The following is a 27,790-nucleotide window of genomic DNA, read 5'->3' on the forward strand; positions in this document are numbered from 1 at the left end:
TTCTCACTGCTGTGTCCCTTTGGAAATTCTGAATGAGACATCCTTTTTGCCATCTTCTGGGTAAAATTTCTGTGCACAAACTGTATAGGCAATAATTTTTTTGGTGCTCATTTTTGCAAGGATTCTTAAACTTAAAACTGAAACATTTAAAGTTTTGCTCCCATTTGGAGCATCATATTTATGTGAATTGTGATTATCATCAAGGCCTTGCTTTATTTTTATTGTAACTATCTGCATCTGCAACAAAACATGTCTCTCCCATATTGGTCTGTACAGCCACAGCAGGCTCAGTAACCTTCCAACAGTTTGACTTCACCCTGAAAGGTGCACTCCTCCATTGTCTCCCGAGACAGATGGATGCCAACCACTGTGCTTCTTCTCACATAAGGACATTGACTGCTGCCAAACAAGTGCAAGTTTTTCAGGCTTACTCTAGATAAGGTAGTTGGAGATTCCTGATCAGATCTCCCACTTTATTTTAAAAGTTAAAAGCAGCTACACTGGGTGGTAGACGAGGTAAATTGGAACTATAGAATTGGGGAAAGAGTTTTTCAACCCTTTCCCTTCATGCTTTTCTCACTATTGAAATTTTCCCCTAAACTGGATATTTCCCCTTTTGTTTGTTCTCTATGAAGCCCTTTCTGTAAGTGGTTGGCAGAAGCTGTGAAGAGTTGCAACAGAACACATGCTTTGCATGTAGAAGGTCCCAAATTCAACCCCCAACATCTGCATCAGAGAGAGACTTGTCAGAAAAGCAAGGTACTTGCTGGGAAACAAAACAGCCAGAAAGACCAACGGTCTGACTGGGTGTAACACAAGTTCTTTTGTTGCTATTAGATGGCAGACAGCTACATATTGTGTTTTACCAAGCTTAGGAAGCTGAGATAAGATTGCTTTGTGTTTAGCAACTTGAGTGGTTGGAAACTCATGAAACTCAAGGGGACAATGAAGCAGTCCAGGTTGGGCTGTTTTCATAAGTAGGAGAGGGGAAACATTTTTGAGGGCTGCTTATTGAACATCATTAAATACATGCATGTATTTAATACATATTGTATTTAATACATATTGCAGATATATTGTTTCACAAGGCTAGGATTGCATTTCTATGCACCACACTTTCCCAGGATTACACCCCACTGAACACAATGGAATTAATGTCTGTGCAAACATGCATATAATTGCACTGTAAATGTTGCAATCCTAGGATGAATAAGTCCAACATCACACTTGCAAGAGGAAACCATGAGCTTTTTCACCAGCAGTCACTTGGTAATTCATCCTTTTGCTAGGTAATTGATATAGAAAGAGGAAAGCTATCCTTGACCAAAATAAACACTTGAAAACAGTACAAAGGTCAGGGAAAAACCTATACAACAAAATACTTTATTATCATATAACAGCATATATAAAAAGAAAACTAAAATGTTTAGAGTACAAACAGATATATGCAGTACATGGAAACTTTGCTCAAATCAATCTCTACACACACTTTCTTTAGGTGTAGAGGGAAGATGAGAGTTCAAATCACCAACAAACACAGGAGATAATAGGCAAATGGGATTTAAATAAAAATAGATTGAGGGGGAGCACTGTGGCTACAGTCTTTGTTCTGGAAACTCACATGTTTGTGTTTGCTTGCACACACTAAGCCACGATTTGGTTTAGCATTATATGCAAACTCAGTCACTGTGTGTTTATCAATGCTCAAAGTAAAGTATCTTTCTAAGAAAGTATCTCATAAGAGCATGTAACCATATATTTAAAAATAAACATACCCAAAATACTTGCAGTCAGCTAATTGTTTTGACAAAATGATGTTTGTTTTGACAAAATGAAGATTGTATTTCCTCCTGACATGTAAAGAAACACACAGAAGGTTAGCACATGCACCTGGTCAATGAAACAACAGGACACACACACCCTCCCAAATTCCAAACCTTTGTGAGTGCCAAGGCAAGGCAGCACAGTGCAATAATGCCCCATAACTTATTATCACAATATCACAAAAATGTAAGAACAACTTTGTTATCTAAACAAAATCATTGAGCACAGAAAGCCAAGTTCTAATTTGGCCTGAATGATTCAACGTGTTACATGGCTGAAAGAAAAAAATAAATAGTTCTGTATTCCTCGGCAAAGATGAAGCTCTGCCAAGAATATTTGGGGCAACTTACTTTGATGTCTGTAAATTGTGGAGGATTCAGAGGGGAACAGAGAGATTATAAATGGCCTGGAAATCCTTTGCCATATTTCTCTCTGCCTAGAGAGAAAAAGATTGAGGGCTAACACAACAGCTTCCAGGACAATGTAGTAACAAAAAATAGAATGGGGTGAGAGGATAAAGAAAGCACAACATTAAAACTGCAGCTGTAATTTAGTTTGGCCAACAGGGAAAACATCCTAACTTTAAATTACACAAAACCTCCTGCCACTGTGCAAAACTTCTTCCTTTTTCTTTTGTAGGCTGCAATCCTATACTCACTTCCCTGGCTGTAAGCCTCATTGAACTCAATGTTCAAGTGGGGGTGCCTAGCAGGGTGTTGGGATACTGCCAGGGAGATAGAATCCATCTGAGCCCCCAAGCTCGGTGCCGGACGATCCATCGACCTCCCGTAGTCAGGCAATATCAGCAATTCAGCGACACTAAGCCTCAGGCTTAGTGCACACTCTGACAGCAGAATTCACACAGCAAGAAGTTGCACAGCATGAGAGCAGAACATGCATATTTACAGTTTATTTGGCGTTGGTCAGAACAAAGAAGGCATGACCGTCTGCTCCGACTGCTCAGGCAAAACAGGCAAAAACGAAACGAACTTACAACATAAACATCCTGTGAGACAGGAACTTACGCAGGCTGTTATACAAACATCCTGCTCCCCTTTAAGGTGGAACGGAAATATCCTAACATCCTCCCCCTTTCCGTGTAACCAGTAGTACCTGTGGTTCAACCCAATTGCAACCTTTGTGCGTAAACCTTCAGTTGTTCTCTGTTAACAACCTTAGACAACAGATCAGCAGGAATTTCATTTCCTGGCATGTAGGACACCTGAATGAGTCCTTTCTGAATACACTCTCTTGCACGATGTAGCTTAATCTGCAAGTACTTGGTTCTTTGCTTGCAACTCTCTGAGTTCAGCAAAGCCAAACAAGATCTATTGTCTTGATACACTTGTATAGGACATTTCACAGAAACCCCAATGTCCTTAAACAGTTGCATCAACCATTCACAATCCATGAGTGAAAATGACAGAGCATTGAGTTCTGCTTCACAGGAACTTAGGCTAACTGTCGTCTGCTTTTTGCACAACCAGTCAAACAGGCAGTGGTTGTACATGTAGCATACTCCAGAAGTGCTTGTACCATCCGTGGTGTCACTTCCAAAACTTGCATCTGCAAAGATTTCAAGACCTCCAGTCTTCTGACTGGTGAACCTCAGCCTGTAGTGCATAGTCCCTTTCAAATACCGGGCTATGCGCTTCAGAGCTTTCCAATCCTGAACAGTAGGATTGTTAGCATGTCTGCTAAGCAGGTTAGTGCTTACAGCAATGTCAGGTCTCGAACATCTAGCAATGAAATTCAACTTGCCTAGAATGCATCTGTACAGCGTTGTGTCAGAAAACGCTTCAGCAGTACTGTCTACCTGGTAACCTGTCACCATCGGTGTGTCTGCTGGGTTTGCATCAACCAAATTCAACCTGGTTAATACATCAGCAATTTTCTGTGTTTGGTGTACCAGAAAATTACCTGCTTGGTCCCTCTCCACCTGCAGAGAAAGATAGTTGGATACCTCACCAAGATCCTTCATGTCAAAGTGCTCCTTCAGCTGAGCTAGGGTGCTTTGGTAGAAAGCCTGATTCTTCCAAAACATTAGAAGATCATCAACAAAACATAAACAATACAGTTTGTTTTGCCCCTCCTCCTTGACAAACACACATGGATCTGCTTTGCCCTGGTGAAAACCTAGAGAAAGCAACGTTTCAGTGAGTTTTGTGTTCCAACACCTGGCACTCTGCTTGAGACCATACAAGGATTTCCGCAGTTTACAGACCATTCCCTTCTGTATCTGCATCCCGTCAGGTGGAAGCATGTACAGCTGCTCGTTCAAAATTCCGTACAAAAAAGCTGTATTAATGTCATGATGGGAAACATGCAGTTTCTCCTCCGCAGCGATCTTGAGCATCAGCCGAATGCTCTCATATTTGACCGTGGGTGAGTAGGTCTCGTGGTAATCCTGCCCTGGTACCTGTGAAAAACCTCTGGCAACCAATCTGGCTTTGTGTCTGACAACCTTGCCATTCTGGTCTGTCTTGGCCTTGAAGACCCATTTGCTGCCAACCAGTCTCATTCCTGGGACTACCGGTACCAGTTCCCAAGTCTGGTTCCTGTTTAAGGAATCAACTTCAGCCTTCATGGCATTAAGCCAAGGCTCAGCATCTTTAGAGGTTAACTCCTGGACCTCTTTGAAGCTAGAAGGTTCCCACACCTTCTCCGAGCTACTAAGAACAGCAGTTGCCATCTTAGCAAACTCATCAGCAAATCTCTTTGGAGGTTTGCCTTTGGTCGCCCTTTCAGACCTGCGAACCAGACGCAAGTCTTCTGGACTCATCTCCTCCTTCTTAGGAGAAAAGTGACCAATGGTGAACAGTGGTTCTTCCAGTTCATTGTCAGACTCATCAGATGGTCTGACTGAGGCCTTTGCGCTCTTGTAGTCTGCTGTGTCATCACTGTCACTGACAGCAGCAGCAGCGCCGCCCACTGAACTGGAATTCGAACTCTGATCATCATCATCATCATCCTCAGTTTCCTCAGCTTTCTCAGCATGATCTGCTTTCTTCACATCACCTTCATCCTCCTCTGGGTAACTCTGGAAAATTCCCACATTTTCCCCCCACTTAGGATTGTACTCAACACTCCTTGTGAACTTTATGGATTTAGAGTTAGTCATCCATACCCTGTATGCACCTTTTTCGTACCCCATGAACAGACCATGTGCCCCACGCTTCCCAAGCTTGTTGCTTTGTGGGGTGTGTACCCACATGTCAGAACCAAAGATTCTCATGTGTTTGACATTAGGTTGCTTACCAAACATTTTCTCATAGGGAGTGCAGCCAATAGGTGATGACAGTCTCCTGTTAAAAGTATAAACAAAATTCGAGAGAGCCTCCCCCCAAAACTTCTCAGGGAGGTTGGCATCATGCAACAAGGTTTTTATCCCTTGCAGCAACATTTGATTTGCTCTCTCCGCAAGCCCATTCATCCATGGCGATCTAGGCGTTGACAAGTCATGCTGGATTCCCTTCTCAGTCAGGAAAGCTTCAAACTGCTGAGAAGTGAATTCCCCGCCTCGATCAGTAAACAGACAACCAATACGTTTACCGTGAGCATTCTCCAACCAAGCACAGAATGCCTTGAACCTAGGAAATGCTTGCGATTTCTGCTCGAGCATAAACACATGAATGTACCTGGAAAAAGAATCAATTAGAACCATGAAGTACCTTGCTCCTCCCAAAGAGGGCGCTAGAGGACCTACCAGGTCTGCGTGAACTAGCTGGTAGGGTTTGGAAGCCTGCCTGCTAGACTCCTTGCCTTTTGGAGCAACCTTCACCTTGTTCTCTGCACAAGATACACATTTCATGTGAAATTTGCAAGGTTTGATGTCCAAACCTTCAACCAACTCAGGCATCTTGGTTAGCGCTTGCCAAGAGAGGTGACAAAATCTGCGATGTGCATCATGAATGCATCCTGCATGAAGAACCTTGTTAGTTTGTGCAACACAACAAATATCAGCATTAGACATAGCAACACCATTGTCATCATAAGTTAGACAGAACAAACCATCCATCAACTTTGCATGCAAAATGTCCTCTTTGCCTTTTCTGATGACACAGACAGTCCTCTTGAAGGAAACCTTAAAACCACGCCCAGTCAGCTGTGGTACACTAATCAAATTGCCCGCAGCTCCTGGAACAAAAAGTACATCTTTGATGGTCATATTCAGACTTGCAAGTTTCACAGTCCCAACTCCTGTAGCTTGCAAAGTCCTTCCATCAGCCAGCTGGACCTCTCCATCTTGAGGTGTGAAGGAGATGAACAGATGGCGGTCTTTGGTGAGATGGCGCGTGGCCGCAGAGTCCACAATAAACCTGGCCTTCCCCTTCGAAGCAGATTTGCTGGCAAACAAAACCTTGTTTTCCACCAGCGTGGGCTTTTGCAGCTTGCCCCCCTGCTCCTGGCCATCAGACGTGCCTTTAGCCTTTGGTGAAGCTGTGCCAGCGAACAAAGCTTTGTTTTTCCCTGGCCTTCCACTCCCCTTCTGCTTCGGGCCATCTGCAGGCTTTTTCCTTTGTTTATTTCCAGTCTTTCGACAAAACTTCTGAGTATGACCTTGGTTCCCACAGTTCCAGCACTTCACAGCTGCCAATGCTTTGGCTCCCCCTGGAGGCTGGAATGCTGTCCCACATTGCTCCCCCTGAAGCGCACAAGCCGATTCAGCTGCATTTCTCCTGTCGTATTCATTTTGCAAAGTCGCCAAGACCTTTGTAGCAGTGAGGTCTTGCGCAGGGAGGGTCGCCAGCTGACTTGACACGGCATGATAGCTTTCATCCAGGGAGTCCAGGATGAGAATTGCAAACAGTGACTCAGGCATATTGAAACCTCTCTGAGTCAATTCCTGTCGGAGATGCTGCAAATGTAAAACGTGGGCTCTAAGGTCTTCCCCTGGCTCCAAACGCTTCCTGTGCAGCTTTCTGAAATAAAGCAACACAGACCCAGCCTCTTGTCGGAGATGACAGGCTCTAAGCCCGTCCCACATCGCACGGGCACTGGCCTTGCCAGCCAGGGTGATTAACTCTTCAGGAGCTACTGAGAGCAAAATTATCCCCATGGCTCTCGAGTCCTGTGCCCTCCATTCATCTGTCACAGGGGCTGGGGGGTCCTCAGAAATAGTATTCCACACACCAAACCTTCTCATCTGGCCCTCACAGTACCTTGCCCAGGTCTGATAGTTGTGGCCATTTAGCTTTAGTGGACACGGAGCAGCTTCAGAGGATTGTAAAAGATCCATCTCAGCTATTTTCTTCAGCCGTGAGCCTTTTAAGACGTCTTATCTCGGCAGCTCATAAATCACGATGCCTCTGGCTCGGCTCCCAGGCCAATTAGTTTAGCCGGACATCAAAGACGTCTTCCGTGGCAAACAGAAAAGGCTCTGCTTTCGCTTTTCCAACATACCTTTCAGCAGTCTGTCGCAGTCTTACTCTTCTGCAAGTGCCGTGAATCTGGGCCCATAACCTATTGTTGGGATACTGCCAGGGAGATAGAATCCATCTGAGCCCCCAAGCTCGGTGCCGGACGATCCATCGACCTCCCGTAGTCAGGCAATATCAGCAATTCAGCGACACTAAGCCTCAGGCTTAGTGCACACTCTGACAGCAGAATTCACACAGCAAGAAGTTGCACAGCATGAGAGCAGAACATGCATATTTACAGTTTATTTGGCGTTGGTCAGAACAAAGAAGGCATGACCGTCTGCTCCGACTGCTCAGGCAAAACAGGCAAAAACGAAACGAACTTACAACATAAACATCCTGTGAGACAGGAACTTACGCAGGCTGTTATACAAACATCCTGCTCCCCTTTAAGGTGGAACGGAAATGTCCTAACACAGGGATCATAAGTCCCCATGTTTGATGCTAAACTCCCCAAGATGCTATCAATTTTGGCAACAGCATCATAAAGAAAAAATTAAAACTAGCCACAGTTTAAACCTCTCTGCTCAGGCAAGTGGTCTGATGGGGATAAAAATGACCCCATCCTAGTCATCATAACCCTGGTCCTCAGCTGAGAGAAGGGGAACTGTGCACACCCAGTCATACCCAGACTTACTTGGGAGCAAGCACCATTGAGCACCATAGGCCTTAGGTAGTAACAGGTCATACAGTTAAACAGTGTCTCTTGCTATTATGAGCAGTCCCACAACTAACCATAACTGTGCCCAGTGCGAACCATATATTGTGTGCCCCCCTCAAATTTGTATTAAAGATCAAACAAAAAAATGTAATTTGCAGGACTGTTGTTGTTGTTAATCATATTCATGAACCACATATATGACACAAGGAAAATCGTAATTCTGATTTAACATGAACAGCAGCAATTGCCCTTTCATCATTATTTATTAGATTTATATACCACCATTTATCAAAAAAAGCTCAGGGCGGCTCACAAGATAAAAATATTGCACCCCATGTTGGGACACTTGCCACTTGGTCCTAGCTAAGCAGCTTGTGTGTCACTAAGACTTGACCCTTCATATGGTTCATTTTCCTATCCAGTTGTGTTTTAATCTGTTCATCAATAAATAGCCTCTTGTATCAATGAGTTATGGGCAGATGGGTGGGGTATAAATAATAAAATTATGATCATGATGGTGATGATGTTAATGATGATGATGTTTGAGTTATGTTATGGTGGAAGATCCATTATTAAGGAAAGCAGTCCTGAGTGCTCACTGGAAGGACAGATCCTGAAGCTGAGGCTCCAATACTTTGGCCATCTAAGGAGAAGAGAAGACTCCCTGGAAAAGACCCTGATGTTGGGAAAGATGGAGGGCACAAGGAGAAGGGGACGACAGAGGATGAGATGATTGGATAGTGTTCTCAAAGTTACTAACATGAGTTTGACCAACCTGCCGGAGGCAGTGGAAGACAGGAGTGCCTGGCGTGCTCTGGTCCATGGGGTCACGAAGAGTCGGACTAAACGACTAAACAACATGGTGGAAGGGGGGAATAAGGGGGGGAAACCAAATCTTATTTATAACTTATTACTTATACCCCGCCCATCTGACTGGGTTGCCTCAGCAACTCAGGACAGCTTCCAACATAATAAAAACACTGCAAAACATCATTCATTATATTTAAAAAATCTTTCTTAAAAACCTATAAAACATTGTAAAATAAAGCTTCTTGTTCTGTGCCTGCAAAGCAAGCAATCCTATCTTTTATCACACAGAAACTTAGCACCTTACTTCTATGTAAGCATGCACAGAAAGTAAGAGTATACTTTTGAATAACTAAACCTCACTGGCTTCAACGGAAAGTGAACCTTTGAAAAAGTTTATATACAAATCTAAACCGTGTTTCCTGAACAATTCTCCTTCGACTTACAATGCACAACTGTGCACCTGTGCCCTTTCTGCAGGTCACATCGCTCTGATAAGTCGCAGGACCCCTCGAGGGGTGGGCAGCGCTCTCAGAGCGAGGTCTGCGCGCCTTACCACCATCAGGTTAACCGAGCAGCGAATTCCAAGGAGCGCCCCCCTCCCCGCGCGCGCGCGCTCCGCGTCCCTAGAACTGCAGCCTCAGTGCAGCGCCAACTTCTCCTGGCAGAAAGTAAGGGCGAGGGTGGTGGAGGTGGCGCGAAAGGAGGCGGCGGTGCACGCGCAGCCCGCCTCGCGCCCCCGGCCCTGGGCGCGTCGGGAGAAAGAGACGCGCTGCTGGGGCTTGTTCTATTCCGCTCTGGCCGGAGAGAGGTCTCCGAGAGAGCGCCGCGCGCGCCTGAGGGGCACCTTCCGACACTTTTGCGCTCTTCTGCCGCCTCCGCCCCGTCCTCGGGTAGGTTGGGAAGTTTGCAGGGCGGGGCTCGGCCAGCCGAGGAGGAAGAGAGAGCCGGGGAATTCTGTCCCGCCCGGTGCCATTCCACAGCGAGCCGCGGGCGCGCCAGCAAGGTAAGCTGCCCTCTCCGGGGAGGGGAGGGGGGGAGGCCGGCAGAGAGGAGAACTCGCTCGCGCGGGGTAAAGAAGCGGCTTCTTTTGGCGCGTCCGCTTCCAAGCCCCTCTGCCCGCCGGTGAGGCGAACTCGGTGGCCGCAGCCCTCTCTGAGGCGGCGGCTGGGGCTGCCCGAGGCGGCTGGCCGGAGTCCGCCAATGAGGAAGGGGGCGAGCTCGTCTCCTCTTCTCGCCCCCTCAGACTAGAGCAGAGGAAGGAGCCTCTGGGGCACCTGCTTGCCTCTGCTTGCCCGAGCCTTTTCTGACAGGCTCTTTCGCCACGCCCTTGCCATTCCCACATGGGAAGCCCCGTCCCGCGGCGCAAAACCCCGCAACTTTTGCGTTTCGTGAGGGGACCGCTCCTTCCCCGAGAGCCTGGGACTATTCTTGGTGGTGCAGGTTGAGCGGAAGTTCAACAGGTACTGCCCCTCTCGAGTTCCTGCTTCTGTTAAGGGCGAGGGGGAGACCGTCCTACGGTGTCTTATGGGTCCATCCCATAATGAGCAAGTGTGGGAGCTGGAGATTTCCTTTCTTCAAAGGCTGCACACAACTCAAAGGGGTGGCTCTGGGCAAGGGACTGTCAGGGAAGCTCCACCTTCCCATCTGCAGTCCCTACCGGCCTTCCTTACAGGGCTTTTAGGTTGCTGAGGTGGTGGTTTCGGTTTTTAAAGAAATTTTAAAATATCTGAAACAGAAATGTGAACGCTGAATGCTTGAAACGAACTGTATGGATGCAGTGTTGTTAATGAGGCTAAAGAATCCATGCACACTGTTGAGGAGCTTTAGGTGACCTTTAGGCACTTTGTCACTCTTTTAACTCTTGTCCTGCGAGAAGGACTTAAGGATCTCTGTCATCAAAATGGTCCTATCTAGATTCTCTCCTTATTAGGTGTGATCCTGATTTTACAAAGAGTTATTCCGGAGAATGCATTGCATTGTTCCTCAAGGCTGGTGCAGAGTCTGTGTTTCCATCTCTTCAATGTGTGTCTTTAAAAGTTTGCACATATTTACAGCTGCATGGGACAAAACCTTTTAAAAGAGAGAGAGAGAGAGAAAGAAATTGTGGTGATGGTTGACACATGAAGTCTTTGAGTTGTGCATTTAGGTCTGACACCACAGTCTACAGACATCAGTGGAAATATAGCAAGTGTCTTCAGATAGCTTCAAATTATTCATTTCCCTCCTGTATATTCTGAGTATGTGTATAACACCTATCAAGATATCACAGGAGAATGGAATAACTAGGCTGTTGCGGAAAACCCTTAAAAAGAAAGTTTGCTTTTTAAGGGTTTTGACGTGCATTAAAAGAAGTCTTCAAAGTTAAGGAGAAGTCAGGGACTTAAGTGATTCTTGTGAGAATGTCACCTAGGCACTATTTTCCAGATACTGCAGTGCAAAACGTTTGTCTCAAAGCAAAAAGCAGGCATAAGTGACAAAGACAAAGTTTCTTGGGATACTGTCAAGATTGCTTACTTGGCATATATAGGAACTGAGAAAAATCATGCTTTTTGGATAATTCACATCATTTTGAGCACCTGCTGTTCAAATATTTATATACGTCAAAAATTCACTAGCTACATTTTGAAAATAAGCTTCTGTATGGAAATTGCTTGAATATAAGTTAGTTCCATATAACTGGTTGACACAAAACTCTTTAAAGTTGCTAATAGTGTGACTGAAAGAAAATAGAACGGGGTTGTTGTTTTTCTGTACTGTATGTCCATCTAAAAGGTCAAAATGGCTGTCCATTTTGCTTTATGCGGACCTATTTGATTAAAATCTGTTGTTCAGTCAACTAATATTTTTTTAAAAAAATTAAGTGGTTTTTGGCTTCTTATTTGACTGAGAAATTACCCTGCTGGATGCAAATGGCTACCAAACAAATGGACTTGAAGTATTCTTTGGGACATTCCATAACTTCATAACTTTAATTCAAAGTGGAGATAACAGACAAAGACCACTTTAATCAGTTATGGAAAAAACTGCTTGAATTATGGGACAATTTTGTGATTATGATCCACATACAACTGAATTTGCAATCATTTTCTATCATGTATATTGAGAATTAGGAATATAGAAAGCTTCCTTACAGTGAGTCAGACCCTTGTTCCATCTAGTTTGGTATTGGCTACACTGACTGGAAGAAGCTCTCCAGGTTTTCTGACACGAGTCCTTCCTAGCCCTACTGGGAAATGCTAGGGTTTAAACGTGGGACCTTCTGCATGCAAATCAGATGCTGGGTCATTGCAGACCCAAATGCATAGTATCATTTTGCTAGTTAAAGCTTGCTCCAGTTTATGATTTACTGTTTGTTAAACAAAAAAGTTTTAACAAAAAAAGAATGTGTCCGACATGCTTGCTTAGAAGTAAGTCCGGCTTTGTTTAACTGGGCTTAGTTTTTAGTATGTGCTACTGCAGCTTCTGACTTCACTGGATTACTAGTTAGTAGTCTATTTTGTGTTGTGTTTTGTTTTTAATACTGCTACAGTTCTGTCCAGTGCTGACACTTTCTCTGGTTTCCTCTTGTAAGAAAGAAGTGAAATACTCTCTGAATGTGTTTGCTGTACTTGTCAGTGTGAACATTTCTGTATCTCTGCCATCTTCCTGTCCAGTGTTCTGTACCCCCCAGCAGAGAGAACAAGTATAGGTGTCATACATTCTGACAACCCCTCCTGCTTAATATAAACCACATTTTGACACTATTGTAGCTTTAAGCAAATGCTTTTTTTATGTAGAAAACTACAGCAGTATTAGTAGAACAGAACTGTTTAACTTTACTAATATTAATAGTAGGAAACAGAAGTGTTGGTGCTTAATTCTGTCTAGGAGATTCATCCTGCAAAATTAGAAACTCTTGTTCCTATTTGCAGGTGTGACTGAAATGTTCATTCTCTGAGTCCCCCTCTCTAGTGGCGAATAAAACACTTTTCAAGACTGGGAAGGATCTTCAAGGTGCAGTCTAGGGCCGAACTCTGATGAGCTTCAGCTCAGGTTGTTGCATATTTTGAATAATTAGCAGGGGACTAGCAGAATTAAGGTTTCAGTAGTATAATCAGCGGGTGGTGCTGTGGTCTAAACCACAGAGCCTAGGGCTTGCCGATCAGAAGGTCGGTGGTTCAAATCCCCGCAATGGGGTGAGCTCCTGTTGCTCGGTCCCAGCTCCTGCTAACCTAGCAGTTCGAAAGCATGTCAAAGTGCAAGTAGATAAATAGGTACCACTCCGGCGGGAAGGTAAACGGCATTTCTGTGCACTGCTCTGGTTCACCAGAAGCGGCTTAGTCGTGCTGGCCTCATGACCCGGAAGCTGTAGGCCGGCTCTCTCAGCCAGTAAAGCGAGATGAGCGCCGCAACCCCAGAGTCATCTGCGACTGGACCTAATGGTCAGGGGTCCCTTTACCTTTACCTAGTATAATCAGAATCTAGAGAAGATAACAGTTAATTATCAGACACTCCTCCAATTTTTCAAATAAACATTCCCTAAATAGACTGACAGTAAAATTTAAAAAGAAGGTTAACATAACTTAAGTGCTGAATTAGAGTAATTCTTTTAAAAAACTGGCAAGGAATAACAGGTTGTTGTTTTGCATAAGAGGGATACATCAGTACCAATAAAAGGTTACTATCCTGAATAGGCAAACAAATGATAGGCAATTTCTCTGAGTTCAGCCTCCTGTAGTGAACAATTTGTTCTTTAAAAGACAACTCTAAAAAATCTCTAACCCAGTTTTCAGCTGTAGGTACAGAACAATACTCCTATAAAATAAAAAACTTTGATACAGATTGCCAACATCTCTTGTAACAGGTATGGGGATTTTCCAGATCATAGTGATATACAGCAGTTTAAGCTGATTGTATGTGGATTCTAGCTTTAATGACAAGGCTAAATGACACTGGCATCATTCTAAAGGCTTCAATAACACAACTGATATTGTTTGTTCTGAAGCAACTCTGGAGCAATCACCTCTCCACCGTATTTTAAAATACCTACAGCAAAATGTTTTGGAGACAAGTACAAAATACCACCTTGCTCCACCTTTTTGTTTTTGCTGAGTAGGCCTAAGAGCTAGCTTATAGTGTATGTGGGAAAGGGCAGCTACTTGAGACCCAGTGTGAGTAAGCCCCATTGAATTCAGTAGGGCTTGCTTCTGAGTAGAGAAGGTTAGGATGAAGTTTCATGGGGCAATTCAAATGCCTATACCCTTCTGGTGGGGCTTTGCAGAAGACCAGGGGGGGCAAGACAGTTGGGCATGAAGTGGACCTGATCACCTTTTTTTTTTTTTTTGTCCCACTAGTGCCAAATGAATGGGACGCGGGTGGCGCTGTGGGTTAAACCACAGAGCCTAGGACTTACCGATCAGAAGGTAGGCGGTTCGAATCCCCACAACGAGGGGTGAGCTCCCGTTGCTCGGTCCCTGCTCCTGCCAACCTAGCAGTTCGGAAGCACAAAGTGCAAGTAGATAAATAGGTACCGCTCTGGCGGGAAGGTAAACGGCATTTCCGTGCTCTGCTGCGGTTCACCAGAAGTGGCTTAGTCATGCTGTACGCCGGCTCCCTCGGCCAATAAAGCGAGATGAGCGCCGCAACCCCAGAGTCAGCCATGACTGGACTTAATGGTCAGGGGTCCCTTTACCTTTTTTAGTGCCAAATGAAGAGCAAGGTAGCAGTGATTGGGCACCATTAACCAATATGTTTCTGATTTCTGATGAACTATAATGAGCCCAGAAATTTGGGCTTTTCATTATGCACAAATGCCCCTTTAAAGTCTATCATATATTGCATTTCAATAAAGTTCTGTGTCAAAATGGTATGAGGGTTCTTTGAAGCAACTGCTATGGTGTGCATGTCAGTGACATCTCATAGATCGTTTGCCTCCAGTGAGAGCTATGAAGATGTCTTCTGCTGGACTCTTTCCATGTGGGTGCTTTATAGCGAAACCCTACCCCAATATTGGTTATAAAACAGATCCACTTTCTATGGATTTCTTAAGGTTTATGCTGGTCTTTTTACCTGGTGTAGCTGTTTTATAAGGCCAAATCTGGCTTCTTAGCCTGTTGGAAGTCTATTGCTTCCCTATTGTTTGTCTCAACATACAACCAGGCACAATTTCCACCCCTCTTTCTTCCACAAGTACCTGCAAGAGCACCATTCCTGGGATTAGGAACTTCAGGTACGGAGTCACATGGGGCTCTCCAGGTCTCTTTATCTAGCACTTGAGAGTCTTGCCAGGCCATGCCACATCTCCCCAGGCTGCATCCGTTACCAGCCCTGCTTTGCAGCCTCCTTAAGTATTTTTACTTGGTTGGAATGCATCCTTGAACTCTGTTAATGCTTCGTGCTTGCCTAGATGAAAGATAGAGAAGAGCATGTGTAGAAACTAGCCTATTGTATGAATGTAAAATTCCTATATGTTGCTCTGCCCATTTTTGTCTCCTTGTTTGGAATGTTCTGGTTATACCTGGGCATGCTACTCTTTGTTCAGTATTTTCTGCATGCTGGTTGAGTTGCTTTCAATCATTGTTGCTGCAGGCATGAAATGAAGTTGCCAGGTTGGTTGCTGGCCAGCTCCTTCTGAGCAGAGTAAAGATTTTCAGTGTGGAATATAAAGGAATAGGAATAAATAAGATGAAGTAACTTGTTTTAGGATGCTGGTGTTCTCAGCCCAAAATGTTTCCAAAATCAGGAATCTTCCAATACATTGGTACCTCGGTTTATGAACTTAATCCGTTCCGGAAGTCCATTCTTAAACTAAAACCGTTCTTAAACTGAAGCGTGCTTTCCCTAATGAGGCCTCCCAGTGCCAGTGCCATTCCACCGTTTGGATTCCATTCTTAGACCGAGGTAAAGTTCTCAAACCGGGACACTATTTCCGGTTTTGCAGAGTTTGTAAACTGAATCGTTCTTAAACCGGACTGTTTTTTTTGTTGCTTTCTGGTTCTTGTGCTTTTCATTAAAAAAAACCCTGTTTCTCTTGCTCATATGTTTCAACTTCATAGAGACATACTTCACTGCAGAGCTCTTGCCTTCAAGTAGGGAGGCATAAACTAAATTTATCGCATGAGGTGAATTCCCAGGTGATAGAATTGAGGTCTGTAGAACTTTTGGGACTTTTGTGCGAAAGAGACTATTCCTTAGCAATATGCTAATGGCACAAACTTAAGAACTCTTACAGAGAATTCTAATAGAAAAAGTTACCTCCTGCTGTGTCTGACACAGAAGGCAATGATCTATCTTCGTGTCATAGTCATGGTTTTAATGAAGCTTATGAGCGCAGGCTGTAGATCACAAATCATTGTATTAACTGCACTAATTAATCAGGCTGGCATTTTTCAAATCTTATGCAGAATAATAACTGTGCAAATAGTCTGAGCATGAAGTGTGTGAGTCTTAATTAAAGCTCTGCCTAAACACAATAAAATTGTGTGACTGCCAAAATTCTTAAAGTAGAATTTGAGGCATTAACCACAGGTGAGCCCCAGCAGCCAGCATGCAACCAGTGTTTTGGTTTGTTTGTTTTTTAAAAAAAGAACTAATGCTCCCCGCCCCCCATGCCATTTCTCCTTTCTCTTTTCTTTTGCTGCTTTTTGTGACAAACCACTTCCTGGAGCCTCCTACCTTTAAATATAAACCCAAAACCTTCAGTTAGCAAGAATGTTGACTGGGGCAGCCATCAGATCAGGCCGTATTGATTGTGAAAGATTTCTGTTGGCCACCTGCTCATTTCTGTGCTGCATTTCAGATGACAATGTTGTCCTATAAAGCCCTAAATGACTTGGGGTCCTGGTATTTGAAGGAATGCCTCTCCATATATCAATCTGCTCAGGTTCCTTATTTTGGGAGATTGGGGGCTTTTCATTGTTCTACACCAGAGGAAATTCATTAGGTGCTGACACAACATGGGGTCCTCTAAGTGGCAGTGTCCCAGTTATAGAATGCCATTCCTATGAAAGTGTAACTGGCGTTGACCTCATTGACATTTTGGGACCAGGTTCAAGCATGCCTGTTCGCCTAGGTATTTATGGGATGTTGGCCCACTGCTACAATAGATGTGGCAGAAATTTTTATTGTGCATTTGATTTAGATCAGGGGTGGGGAATCTCTTTCAGCCCAAGGATTTCATTCCCTCCTGGGCACCCTGCTGGAGCCCACATACCAGTGTTGGGAAGGGTCAGAGACATAAATGGGGAAAAGCAATAAATGTCAATCCTACAGTAGTCTAGCTCCAACACACACTTATCCTTCCTTCTATCCTTTGTCTAGGTAGGCAAGCAGCATTATCAGCATTCAAGGACAAATTGCAGCCTGGCAAAAACATTTAGGGTCATTGTGAATCAGGACCAGTGAAGGGCCACATCTGGCCTAGGCCTAAGGTTCCCCGCCCCTGCTTATAGCTTTCTCTTATTTAGTTTGGATTGTTTTAATTGTTGTTTTAATTTTGTTGTAACTCTCTGGGATCAATTGATGAAGTGCTGATTAAAAATGTAGTTAATCAAGATGTGTGCATGAATAGCAACAAAATGAAGGATAGAACCCTCTGACAACAGCGTTCGTTCAGAAATCTATAGGGCACAGAGGACAACAATTATCAATACAACTTAGTTTCACAATCCCCTAGATGGAGTACAGCTGTTCATCTGGTGATGCTGTTATTTCTTTACTTCTCAGGTAATTGAGCCAGCCTTAAAAAAAGGAAAAGAAACATAAACGATTTTACATTGCACCTAAAATATTTTCAACCACTGACGAAAACAAATTTTGCCCCAACCTAGCTTTCTCATCATTCATCAACAGCAAGTTCATGCTTGCTATAGCAACTAATTGACCTGACCTGACCTGGTAACTTGAATGCATTTGAGCTCATTTAGATGCTCATAAACCCATAGGAAAAATAGATATTTAGTCAGCCTGATTGAGACAGGTCTCTGGTTTGAGCAGGCTCCATGTCAAAGCCATACATTTGTTGTTGCCAAAATTCAAATAAAACCAAACCTGAGCCCAATGACAGCTTTTCCCCTTATGAAAATAGCAGCTCAGAGGGTAGAGGGACTTTCATCAAGGTGAGCATAATGCTGTGATCCTAATTCTTTTTTGGTTCTGCCCCAATTCTTATCAGCCCCTCCCTGCAGCTTTTGTTTAAAATTTTAAAAGAATCATACAGCACCATGCCCTTTTAACAAAACATGTAGTTTGGCCCTGATAGAGGAGGATGGGCAGCAGTTGTCCAATGAGCAACTATGACCTGTGGTACAATGAACCACATTGCTTCCATGCCTCTGTCACTGTGCTAGTAAGTGCTAGTGCCTGTGCAGAGTGGGGAGCCTGTGGCACTCTAGATGTTCCTGACCTCTCAGCTTGCATTAGCCCCAACCAGCATGGCCAATCATCATGGATGATGGAATCTGTAGTTTTAACCTCTGGAGGGCCACAGCTTTTCCACCACACTGGCACAGGGTTGGGTACCTTCCAAAAACTTACAGGTGTTTGAGCTCAGTATCTGCTAGGCATTAAAAAAATTAGTTTTGCTATTATTATTTACTTAAACACAATTTGGCATTCTGATAATCATCCTGTACTGACATTTAAGTTGTTTTGTTCCCTGTGCAGCATTTGGCTGAAATTATCATGTAGTCCTTAACTTTTCTGTATTCTTTTATCAATGCATAATCATTTCATTTTCAGACTTCTGGGCTACATTTTTTAAAAGGTTCCTATGATAGCTATTGCTTACATTATACGTTTCTCTTAATAAGAGCCAAAAAGCTGGCTCTGAAACTTATGGAGAATCCAGTATTTGGGGGCCAATTTCATTTGTCTGTATACCATATGGTGTTCAATCTTATATAACTTGTTTATAGGCCTGTTCTTCTGCAGAGATCTAGGTCTACAAATAGAAACTTCACCACCAGAATGGCAAACAAAACATCAAATATTTCTCAAATGATTGTTCCCAACTGTCTTATTTTACCTTATTACTTATTTTTTTCTTTAGTTCACTCGAAACACTGCTTATTGAATATTCTTTCCAAGGGCATCATTGTACTGAATTTCAGGATAGGCTTGGTTTTTTTGCTTTGCAATTTAATACTCCCTCTATACTATACTCAATTGAATTACAATGTGCTAGATTTTAAAAGCAATTTAAGAAGCTTTACTTTCTCTAGCATTCTACAAAAGGTTCTGTATTGCGTTTTCGTCAACTCTAACATCCTGCTGTTTTTGAGTGGCAGGTGAAGGGCATTTAAATTAATGATTTCCCTCTCCTGAGGCTCTGTGTTGCAAGTAAGATTATTCTTCAGAAAGCTTTGGGCTTGAGCCTGTTCCACTTGAAGCCACTGGTGAGAATCTTGCTCTTAATAGGGTTGTTTCCTATGTAGTTTGAATCGATGACTGCAAAGTGGTCCTATAAAAAAACAAACCTTGATGTATGTTCCTTGCAGAGCCAGGTTTGTGCTTTTAATAGGAACTGCCACTGAGCTAACTTTTGGCCTATAGGAATATTGTTGAAGGTACGGCATTGCATTGGCTTCCCATTTTATTGCATTTATACTGCCTCCTGCTTCCAGAGAGCTGTTCGTCTTGACAATAGCAGTGTAAGAGGTTCAGAACTTATTTATTTATTTATTTATATATTGGTTCTCCTCTCAAGTCAGAGGTGTTTCCTTCTAAATTTTGCCCTGTTGTAAACAAATTCTGCCCTTTTCCCCTTATGGGGTATCCAAGAGCCCGTATAGAGTCCTTACGTGGGTTCCCTATTGGTAGGAGAAAATAACAGAAGCCAACCAGAGAATATTGAGAAGCAAAACAGCTAGTAAGCCTGATCTTTATTAAAACTGTTGCAACAGGGTGCTCCCCTCACATGCAGGAGGGCAGAGGAGGAGCTCTAACAAAGGTGTGCCTGCCCTTATAAAGACATTTCAAATTCCCTGCCCTGGAGCTCAAGACCACCCCTCCATACATCATACATACATCACAGAAGGGGTGTAACCCAAGACCACCCCCACAAACATCATACCTACATCAGAGAAAGGATGGTCTACAACAGAAATTTGAGTGTTGTTGTTTTTCCTGTCTGGCAGGTTTTCTGATAATGCCGTATATGATTGCCTGGTGATTACCCACTTCCTGAGACAATGGGAAAGTTCCCTCACCCCCTCCCTCCTTGCAGAGAAAACATTTGGTCAGTTTGGGAGTCAAAATGGTTTCAGGAAGGTCTTCCTGTGCTGCTCCGTACATTGGTACATTTATGAACATTTATTATATGTATATGACTTTAAAATTCTTATAACAATCCAAGCACATGTGAACAAGTGTTCTGCTAGGAAAGAGTAGTACAGTTGTGCTGATTTGTTTCCCAAGGCTGTTATTTGGTTTAGTTTCTCACAATCTTGGATGCCTTTACCTCTGGCAGTAAGAGAAAGTTTGAGAAAACATGACTACCATTTGTGCAATCCTGAGATGAGCCTTTTTAAAGGCATCAGATTTTAAGAATCTTCACAACTCCCAGTTTAAATCCAAAGTTGAATTACTGAGGAAGTGGGGGAAATAGTCCCAGAAGAAAACACAAGCTTGTTGGTTCCTTTCACTTGGAGAAATAAAAGGGAAGGGGGGAACCTGCAAAGGTATATATAGTATGCTGTGATATTCATAAGAAGAGTGCACTAGAAAAATGAATTTTTCTTATTGTGTCTTTTCCAGATTGGCATTTCCAGAAAAACAGAAGAAGAAAAAGATAATGAACTGAAAGCATCTGAAAAGTATATTGTGCAGTCCTCTGAAGCGAGTAGAAATGTAGTCCTCCGATAGGGCCATGAACCTAAAACTAGTCTATGTATCTGTACTGATGTTTGGAATAATGGGTTTATTCCTCTTCATGTACCTGCAAGATTGGATTGAAGAACAACATACAGGTAAAATAACTAATAAGCTAGCTAAATCCATATCAGCTGTTCAGTGGAAAAATAAATAATGGCACTGGCTTGTGATATGCACACACACCGTCTCAGAAGTGGCTAGTGTAATCACACATATGTGGGTTGAACCATTCACAAGATAAAGCTGAGGGGGGAGGGGGGCAGAAATTCCCATGTATGACTGTCTCTGAAAGTTAACAGCTAATACATCAAAGAATTCCAAAGCAGCCATGTTTACTCATCTGAAATGAATGGCTCCTGATTAAGTAGAATTTAAGGGATTACATGGTATTTAACTTTGTGGTCAGAGTAGACCACCCACTGTGCATAATGTTTTTCTTTTCCATAATTAGTTTGAAGGAAAAAAAAGGAAAAAAATATGGAGGAAGTTGGAAAATGTAGTTGGGTAAGAGGCTGCATAGCTTATTTGAGAGAAATCCCAGCAAAAGTTAGACAAGTGTATGATTTGCTTTTATTAGTTCAAAATGTTTAATACTGTAGGAATGTTTAGACCACTACTTGATTACTTTGTAGGTGGCAAAAAATATATATGTAAGTACAGTACAGAGTTTGGAAGTCATGCTGTATACTTTTAGGAAATAAGAAGCAGCATTTTTTTTCTATCTTACAAACATTTATAAGCCATTATTTAGTCCAAAGATGTCAAGAGTCAATTAACACTCAAAAGCATAAATAACAAAATTAATAATTTAAAAGCAGCAGCAGCCAGGCACATCCAGCATGAATATATGATCTACAAATTTAAATCCTCCTCATCATGGTATATTTATTTATATATCATCTTTTTCCCTGACAGGGACTCAAGGTGGTTTACAAATAAAATTAAGAACATTTTTATCATTAAAAAAACAATTAAACATTAATATAATTTAAAGCTACAATATACCGGGGGGTGGGTGTGTATTAGACATAATTGCAATAAAAACAACACAGTTCATTAAAAACAGTCAGTTCCCAAAAGTGTTGGAATAAGGAAGTCCTCACTTACTCATTAAATAATTTGTTAGTTTCTTTTTCATAGGATTTGTAAGTTGCACCTGGCCTGTGAAGAAGCCCACTAGTAAAGAAACACTTTCTGCCGTGGCTTCTAAATGAATGGAATTGGTTGCGTTCCTTTGTATATCCACAAGGGGGCTGGCCCACCCACACCCTATTCCTCCCCCCCCCCCATGAAGTACTCCTTTTCCTGCACACACTCCTGCCTGTCGGGGCGGGGGGGGGGAGGCTGCCACCAAAATGCTGTCCCAAAGGGGGTTGTACCTTTGGGACAGCATTTTGGTGGCAGCCTCTCCCCCCCCCCGCCCCGACAGGCAGGAGTGTGTGCAGGAAAAGGAGTAGGGAGTGCACAAGCCGAACACCTTCACATCTCACTAAACCATAATTTGGCTATGTTTGGAAGGCAGGCTTGCATGTTGCTCTTCATTGTATATCTGTACTAATATCCTAATTTGTACAATGAACAATCAGTCAGTATTTCTATCCAATATTCTACTAGGTTTAATGACTCAATAGGCTATTGTGGTGCTATGAATAAAAAAAAAAGTAATTTCAATATAGAGAGGCAATTCAAGAAACTATATTTTGAAAAGGAGGAGACTGACTGTGCACATGTAAGTCCCAAGACTGTGAATGAAGCCTGGAAATTATATTGAGAATCACAGCTCTTTTTCCCCTCAACCAGCCAAAACTCCATATTTGCCTCTCCACTGGAATAGCAATTGTTTCAGACACTGCAAAATGAAGATAAATGTAAGGGCACAGATGAGGACTTTAGACAACTTCTTTCTGTAAGGTGCATTGTACTACTTAGTAAGGAGGAGATTATCATGGAATGGTTCGAGGTCATGTTTACAGTTCTGAAGTCTCCCAATAGGAGATATGCAGCCAATTCGGTGTCATGGAGGACATGCAAACAAGTTTTTGGGATGATTTCCCCCAATAAGCTACTGTGTTTTTTGTGCCCGCTGTAAGTTATGTTTTACTGCTGATTAAAATGGCATGTGGGCTATGCTAGGAAAATGAACTCTTGCTGGGAATAACTCAACTTCAAATTAGTCTTCTCAAAGGGCATACATGCTCAGCAAAATGTTGAACAGCTGTTGTCACTGCGTTAAGAGAGAGAGAGAGAGACTTGTCAACTCATCACCTTCCTAAAGTGCTCTGGGGGTCTTCTGTTACGGGACAGCTTAGCTCTGAGAAAACTTGAAATACACACCATTCAAAACCATATCCCTCTCTTGCTTTGCATTCAAATTCAACACTTGTACTTTCACAGTGCAGTGTATTATTAGTAAAGGAGATCAAAGCACTGTTACCTAGTTTAAGGTGATCTTCAGTTTAGAGTCTCAGAAATGTGCAAGATCTCAAAGCTTTATTGAATAGGACAGTCAAGAATGCTGTTCTGTGTTTCATTTTGTAATCCTTAATGAGACTAAAAATGTATACACAACAAAAGAAATCCATTAACAACTTTTTTCTAATCAAAGCAGCTGTGATAAAGAACTCAAACTCTACATCTGCACAAGTGTTCCATTCTTACTCAGACTCTTGATGAAACAAATCACTATTTTACTGGTGGGAAGCTGAGAGGAGTTTTCCTTTGTGTTGGGTGTGTGTGACAGTTCCAGCACTCTATCTCCACTGATAGAAACTCTTTCATGAAACCACAAGACAGTAATTATATTGCTTTCTTCAAGGAAAAAAAACATGTTTTCATCAAACAGAAAATACTAAGAGAATTGCAGAGGTTTTATGCAGGTTTTATGGTGTTGTTGAGGTCAGTTAAGCGCACACTTCTGCAAAACGAGGATGGACAGGGTTAGCATGAGCCTCAAAGATTGTACTTTGTTTCTTCTAATGGAAGTTAGAAATGAGATGAACAGATACAGTTTCCAATGAGCATGTTAAATCAAAAGATGGGACCAATCTCCTTCATGCAATGAGACAAAATGTCATATTAACTGCATTGGCAACAAATTTGTACAAATTGCAATGGTGAATGAGATACAAAAAAGAGTTCTGCTAACTTTCTGTCTAATTAAAAGTTCATTTAACTTATTTGCAGTTGTGGTAGTCAAGCTTGCCTCTTACCCCCCAAAGGGCTAAAAATGGCAGTCAGATGTGAATAACTTCAAATGACTTTTTTTTAAAAAAAACCACAACAAAAAACCTTGTGCTCATTATTGTTCCATCATTCAGAACATAAGAATGGAGGTTACAAATATAAGTAGCATGCTCCTTTCCCAGCTTTTATAATTCAAGAAACCAGTCTCCTCATTACCTCTTCAATGGGATATAAATTCCATTTATTGTACACAAAAACCTTCTTAATCCACTCTAATAGGCTGAAAATCCATTGCAATGAATGAGTTATGTGATTATTTGCTTTCTTAATCAAGGGGAAAATGGCACAACATTTCATTATTTGTCAAATGTACTTTGTTTTTAATTATTTACTACAATACTTGACAGGATGAGAGTCAACATGTAGCCCTATGATTTGTAAGGGTTGTGAAAGAATTATAATAATAGGTACCCTGTACTCCACCCTGCTATTAAATTCTCAGCTTTCAAGTGATTTCATGTTGAATGATGAATTATGGGATTCTTATGCATCTGTGTTAAATGAAATGCATCTGTGTTAAATGAAATGAAATTTAAAAGTCTCCTGTACACTTAAATGTGCAGGGTAATTCGTCGGTACAAGTTGATTGTATATGGGACGGTCAAAGACAGAAGCAGCTTGGAGCTCTGTCGTCCAGTTCAGCTTACGTGCCATAAAAAGGAACAGCTGGGCAATGCTCAAGTTGCGCCATTACATGAGAAATGTAAGAAGTATCCAATGTTCTTCACTAAGAGAAGGGTTCATCTTTCCATCTGATACTTCTCCATTTGCCAAGAACTCATATGTGGAATGGAGTGGACCTGGGAGACCTGAAGTTCGGTTACTGGTTCAAGAGGGTATGTTCTAATAAGAAGAACATTATAAGTGACCTGCTGGATCAGACCAAAGTTCCATCTAGCCTAGCATCCTGTTATCACAGTGGGCAACCAGATAATTATGGAAAGCCTGTGAGCAGGACATGAGCCGAACAGCATACTCCCTACTTTTGTTCCCAAGCAACTGATATTCTGAGACATTCTGCCTCTGATACTGATGGTTGTGCACTACCGTGATGTAGTCATTGATAGCCTTATCCTCCATGCATTTGTCTAACCTTATTTTAAATCCCTTAGAGTGGTCATTAGAGGATTTGGAGAAGGTGACATTCAGCTCCATTTCTCTAACATCTTAATCAGGTGCAGTTATGCAGTGCTTGGACTAGTGCTTGGACATACTGGTGATTTGGATGAGGGCCAATAAGCTGAAGCTGATTCTTGAAAAGATAAAGGCTAGGACTAGGAATTAGGTAGGCTGCCTGTTTTATATGAGGCTGCATTATCTCTGAATGACTAGGTGGTACACAGTCTGGTGGTGATCCTGGATCCATCTCTTGTGCTGGTTGCACGAAGTGGCAAGGAACATCTTTTCCAAGCTGTGGCTGGTGCAGGGATAGCCTGACTACAGTGACCCATGTGTAGATAACCTCAAGACTGGATCGCTGTAATGCACTCTATGTGAGGCTGCCTTTGGTATGGCAGCTGGGAACCTAGGGTTGTCTTCATTAAATGTTTGTTTAATTCCTTGTTAAAAGGTCTATCCCACCCTTGTTCCTAAAGGAGCTAAGGGCAGCATGTTACAGTTCTCTATATGTGTTATAGGGGCAACAGAGCCTATCATGTGCCAGCCTCCTCTAATGTGGCAGTTGAGCCTTGCAAATTGGTAGAACTAACCACACACAATCTTGACTGGATGAATTATAGCTAACAATACTTTGTTTTCTCCCCATCCACAACAATTGCCCATACTTTATCCTGTATGCGGCTTCAAAAGCAGTAAACTATGTTAGAAGAATGCATCATTCCATTTGATGCTGAGCCATACTTTTCAACTGTATACCATTAAATATTTGTGGAAACAGTAGATGTTCATTGGCCCTGCCAAGTGGAGAGTAGAAAGTGGATAGTCTTAACTAGAGAAGACCCTGATGTTGCCTTTGCCTCCCTGCCTTCTTTTCCAAGTATTCTCCATGTGTGGAAAAGAAGACAGAGAACTGTCCCGTCATATTAGCTTTTGCAGATCCATGTGGCATATAGTTTTATGCCCTAAACATGGAAAATAAATGGAAAAATACATTCCCACGCATTTCATTGAATCTTGGCCCAAACTCATTGTAGATAAATTTTAAATAATGTAGTTTTATCAAATGCTTTTCTGCCTACCTAATACTTATTTTTAAGAACTGTATATTTCCCCCCAATATCATACTATATGGTACTTTTTCATAAAATCTAATTTCCAAGTGAAGCTGTGCTCTGGAAGCTAAACATTCAATCTTATTTTTCCCTGCGCACCCATACTCTTTTCAAATTTCTTTAGGTTTAGGGGTTGGTTTTAAATGTCATTTATACAAGGTCATTTCCTTGCCACCAACCTGTGTATTCCTTGTGGCATTATTTTACAAAGGGAAACATTAAGCTTAAATGAACTTTCATCTGTATCCTAGCAACAGACTATGATTAATCATACCTCTCAGGTAAATGTGGATAAATAAATGTTTGAAAGCAAAAGCAAATTCTGAATTGGCTAGTGAAAGATTGATTAACGATCAGGGAAGAAGCATCCGATTTGGTCTTCCAGAGAAGCTTGCAATAAACACCTAGAAGTGAGGGTTTTATATAGAAATATAAATAGAGGGTCATTTATAGAAATATATATAAAAAGGAAAATAGGATGGGCAAAGACTTTTCTACAAATAATGAACAGCTGTGTGTGTACATGTGCGTTACTTTCATCTGAATTGTTACCCAGTCATGGTGGGAAAAGTGCAATACTAAGAACCTAGGAAGTTGCTTTAAATACTGAGTCAGATTAGAAGTGCCTGCTGGATTGAGCCAATGGCCCATCTAGTCTAGCATCCTGTTCTCAAAGTGACCCACCACTTGCCTATGGGAAACCTGCTAGCAGGTTTCGAGCACAAAATTACTCTCCCCTTTCCAGCAACTGGTATTCAGAAGCATTTCTGCCTTCAACTGGAAGCAGAGCCAACAACAGCCCTCTCCTTCATTAATTTGTCGAATCCTCTTTTAAATCCTTCTGTCTCTTATGGGAGCAAGATCCATAGCTTAACTATGCACTGTGTGAAGAAGTACTTTCTTCATTGGTCTATCTAGCTCAGTATAGACTACACTGACTGGCTGCCACCTCCAGGACTTCAGGCATTGGTGTTTTCCAGCCCTACTGGAACTTACCTGGGACAAAACCTGTGCCTCATAAATCATGCGCTTCACCACTGAACTATGGCTCTTCTCTGAGGGGGAGATTTTGTGGCAGAGTAACAGAGCAACCCAAGTATCCCTTTGGTACTGATGAAATAAACCAAGGCCTGATCTCGAGGCTGTTATAGATTCCAGGCCTTGGCCCAATCAGTGTTAAAGGGCTTCTTGTATGACTTTCTGTTGATCTTTCTCTTTCTCTTGGCCCTGTGTTCAATGGAAGTGGTACACAGTCCCAGGTTCACTGTATTGTTGACACACTTTCCTATTTATCAAAAGATCTCTCAGAACTACTTAGTGCTTAATAGTGGAAATGAATACTGTGTCATTTAATTAATGGTTAGTGTTTTCATAAAACAACTGTAGTGCTACCTTTGAGGAACATTTTTATGTTTTCAGTACAAGGAGGTGTTCAGAAGATGGAGATCATCATAGATAATTGCCTCCTCTTGTATCTTTTTGTAGGCCTTTCTTCAACAATCAGTTGCACTCATTGTGTCTTAAGCCCTGCAAACAGTATGCTGTTCAGATGCTGAGCCTGGCAGATGGGCCGCACTTTCAGTGCAATCCAATGTGTCAATATAGGGAGTTTTTTTGTGTTGTATTTGTACCTTTTTTTCTTTTTTCAATCAGGCAGCAAGATTTCACTCAGAAAAACCCATTTAGCACAAGACTGGAATTTGAAGAAGTATTGTAAAGCTCTTGCCAGTGGCAAAATAGACGTAGTTTAG

At 42.3% G+C, this 27,790-nt stretch overlaps 1 protein-coding gene across 2 annotated transcripts in view; it reads left to right on the forward strand.

Annotated features, from left to right (window-relative positions):
• Positions 1-9,285: 9,285 nt before the first annotated feature.
• The window catches only part of CHST9 (carbohydrate sulfotransferase 9), a 55,796-nt gene continuing 37,291 nt past the window's right edge, over positions 9,286-27,790 (forward strand). Inside the window, exons 1-3 of one of the 2 annotated variants that reach the window (XM_053396330.1) lie at positions 9,286-9,718; positions 19,830-19,988; positions 20,449-20,660. In XM_053396330.1, the coding sequence (XP_053252305.1) occupies positions 20,561-20,660 (100 nt within the window). In that variant the 5' untranslated portion in view covers positions 9,286-9,718; positions 19,830-19,988; positions 20,449-20,560. The remainder of the gene's footprint in view (positions 9,719-19,829; positions 19,989-20,448; positions 20,661-27,790) is intronic. The other variant, XM_053396329.1, reaches the window with a different exon arrangement.

The sequence above is a fragment of the Podarcis raffonei genome, chromosome 7 (genome assembly GCF_027172205.1).
Source record: "Podarcis raffonei isolate rPodRaf1 chromosome 7, rPodRaf1.pri, whole genome shotgun sequence".
NCBI classification, from domain to species: domain Eukaryota; kingdom Metazoa; phylum Chordata; class Lepidosauria; order Squamata; family Lacertidae; genus Podarcis; species Podarcis raffonei.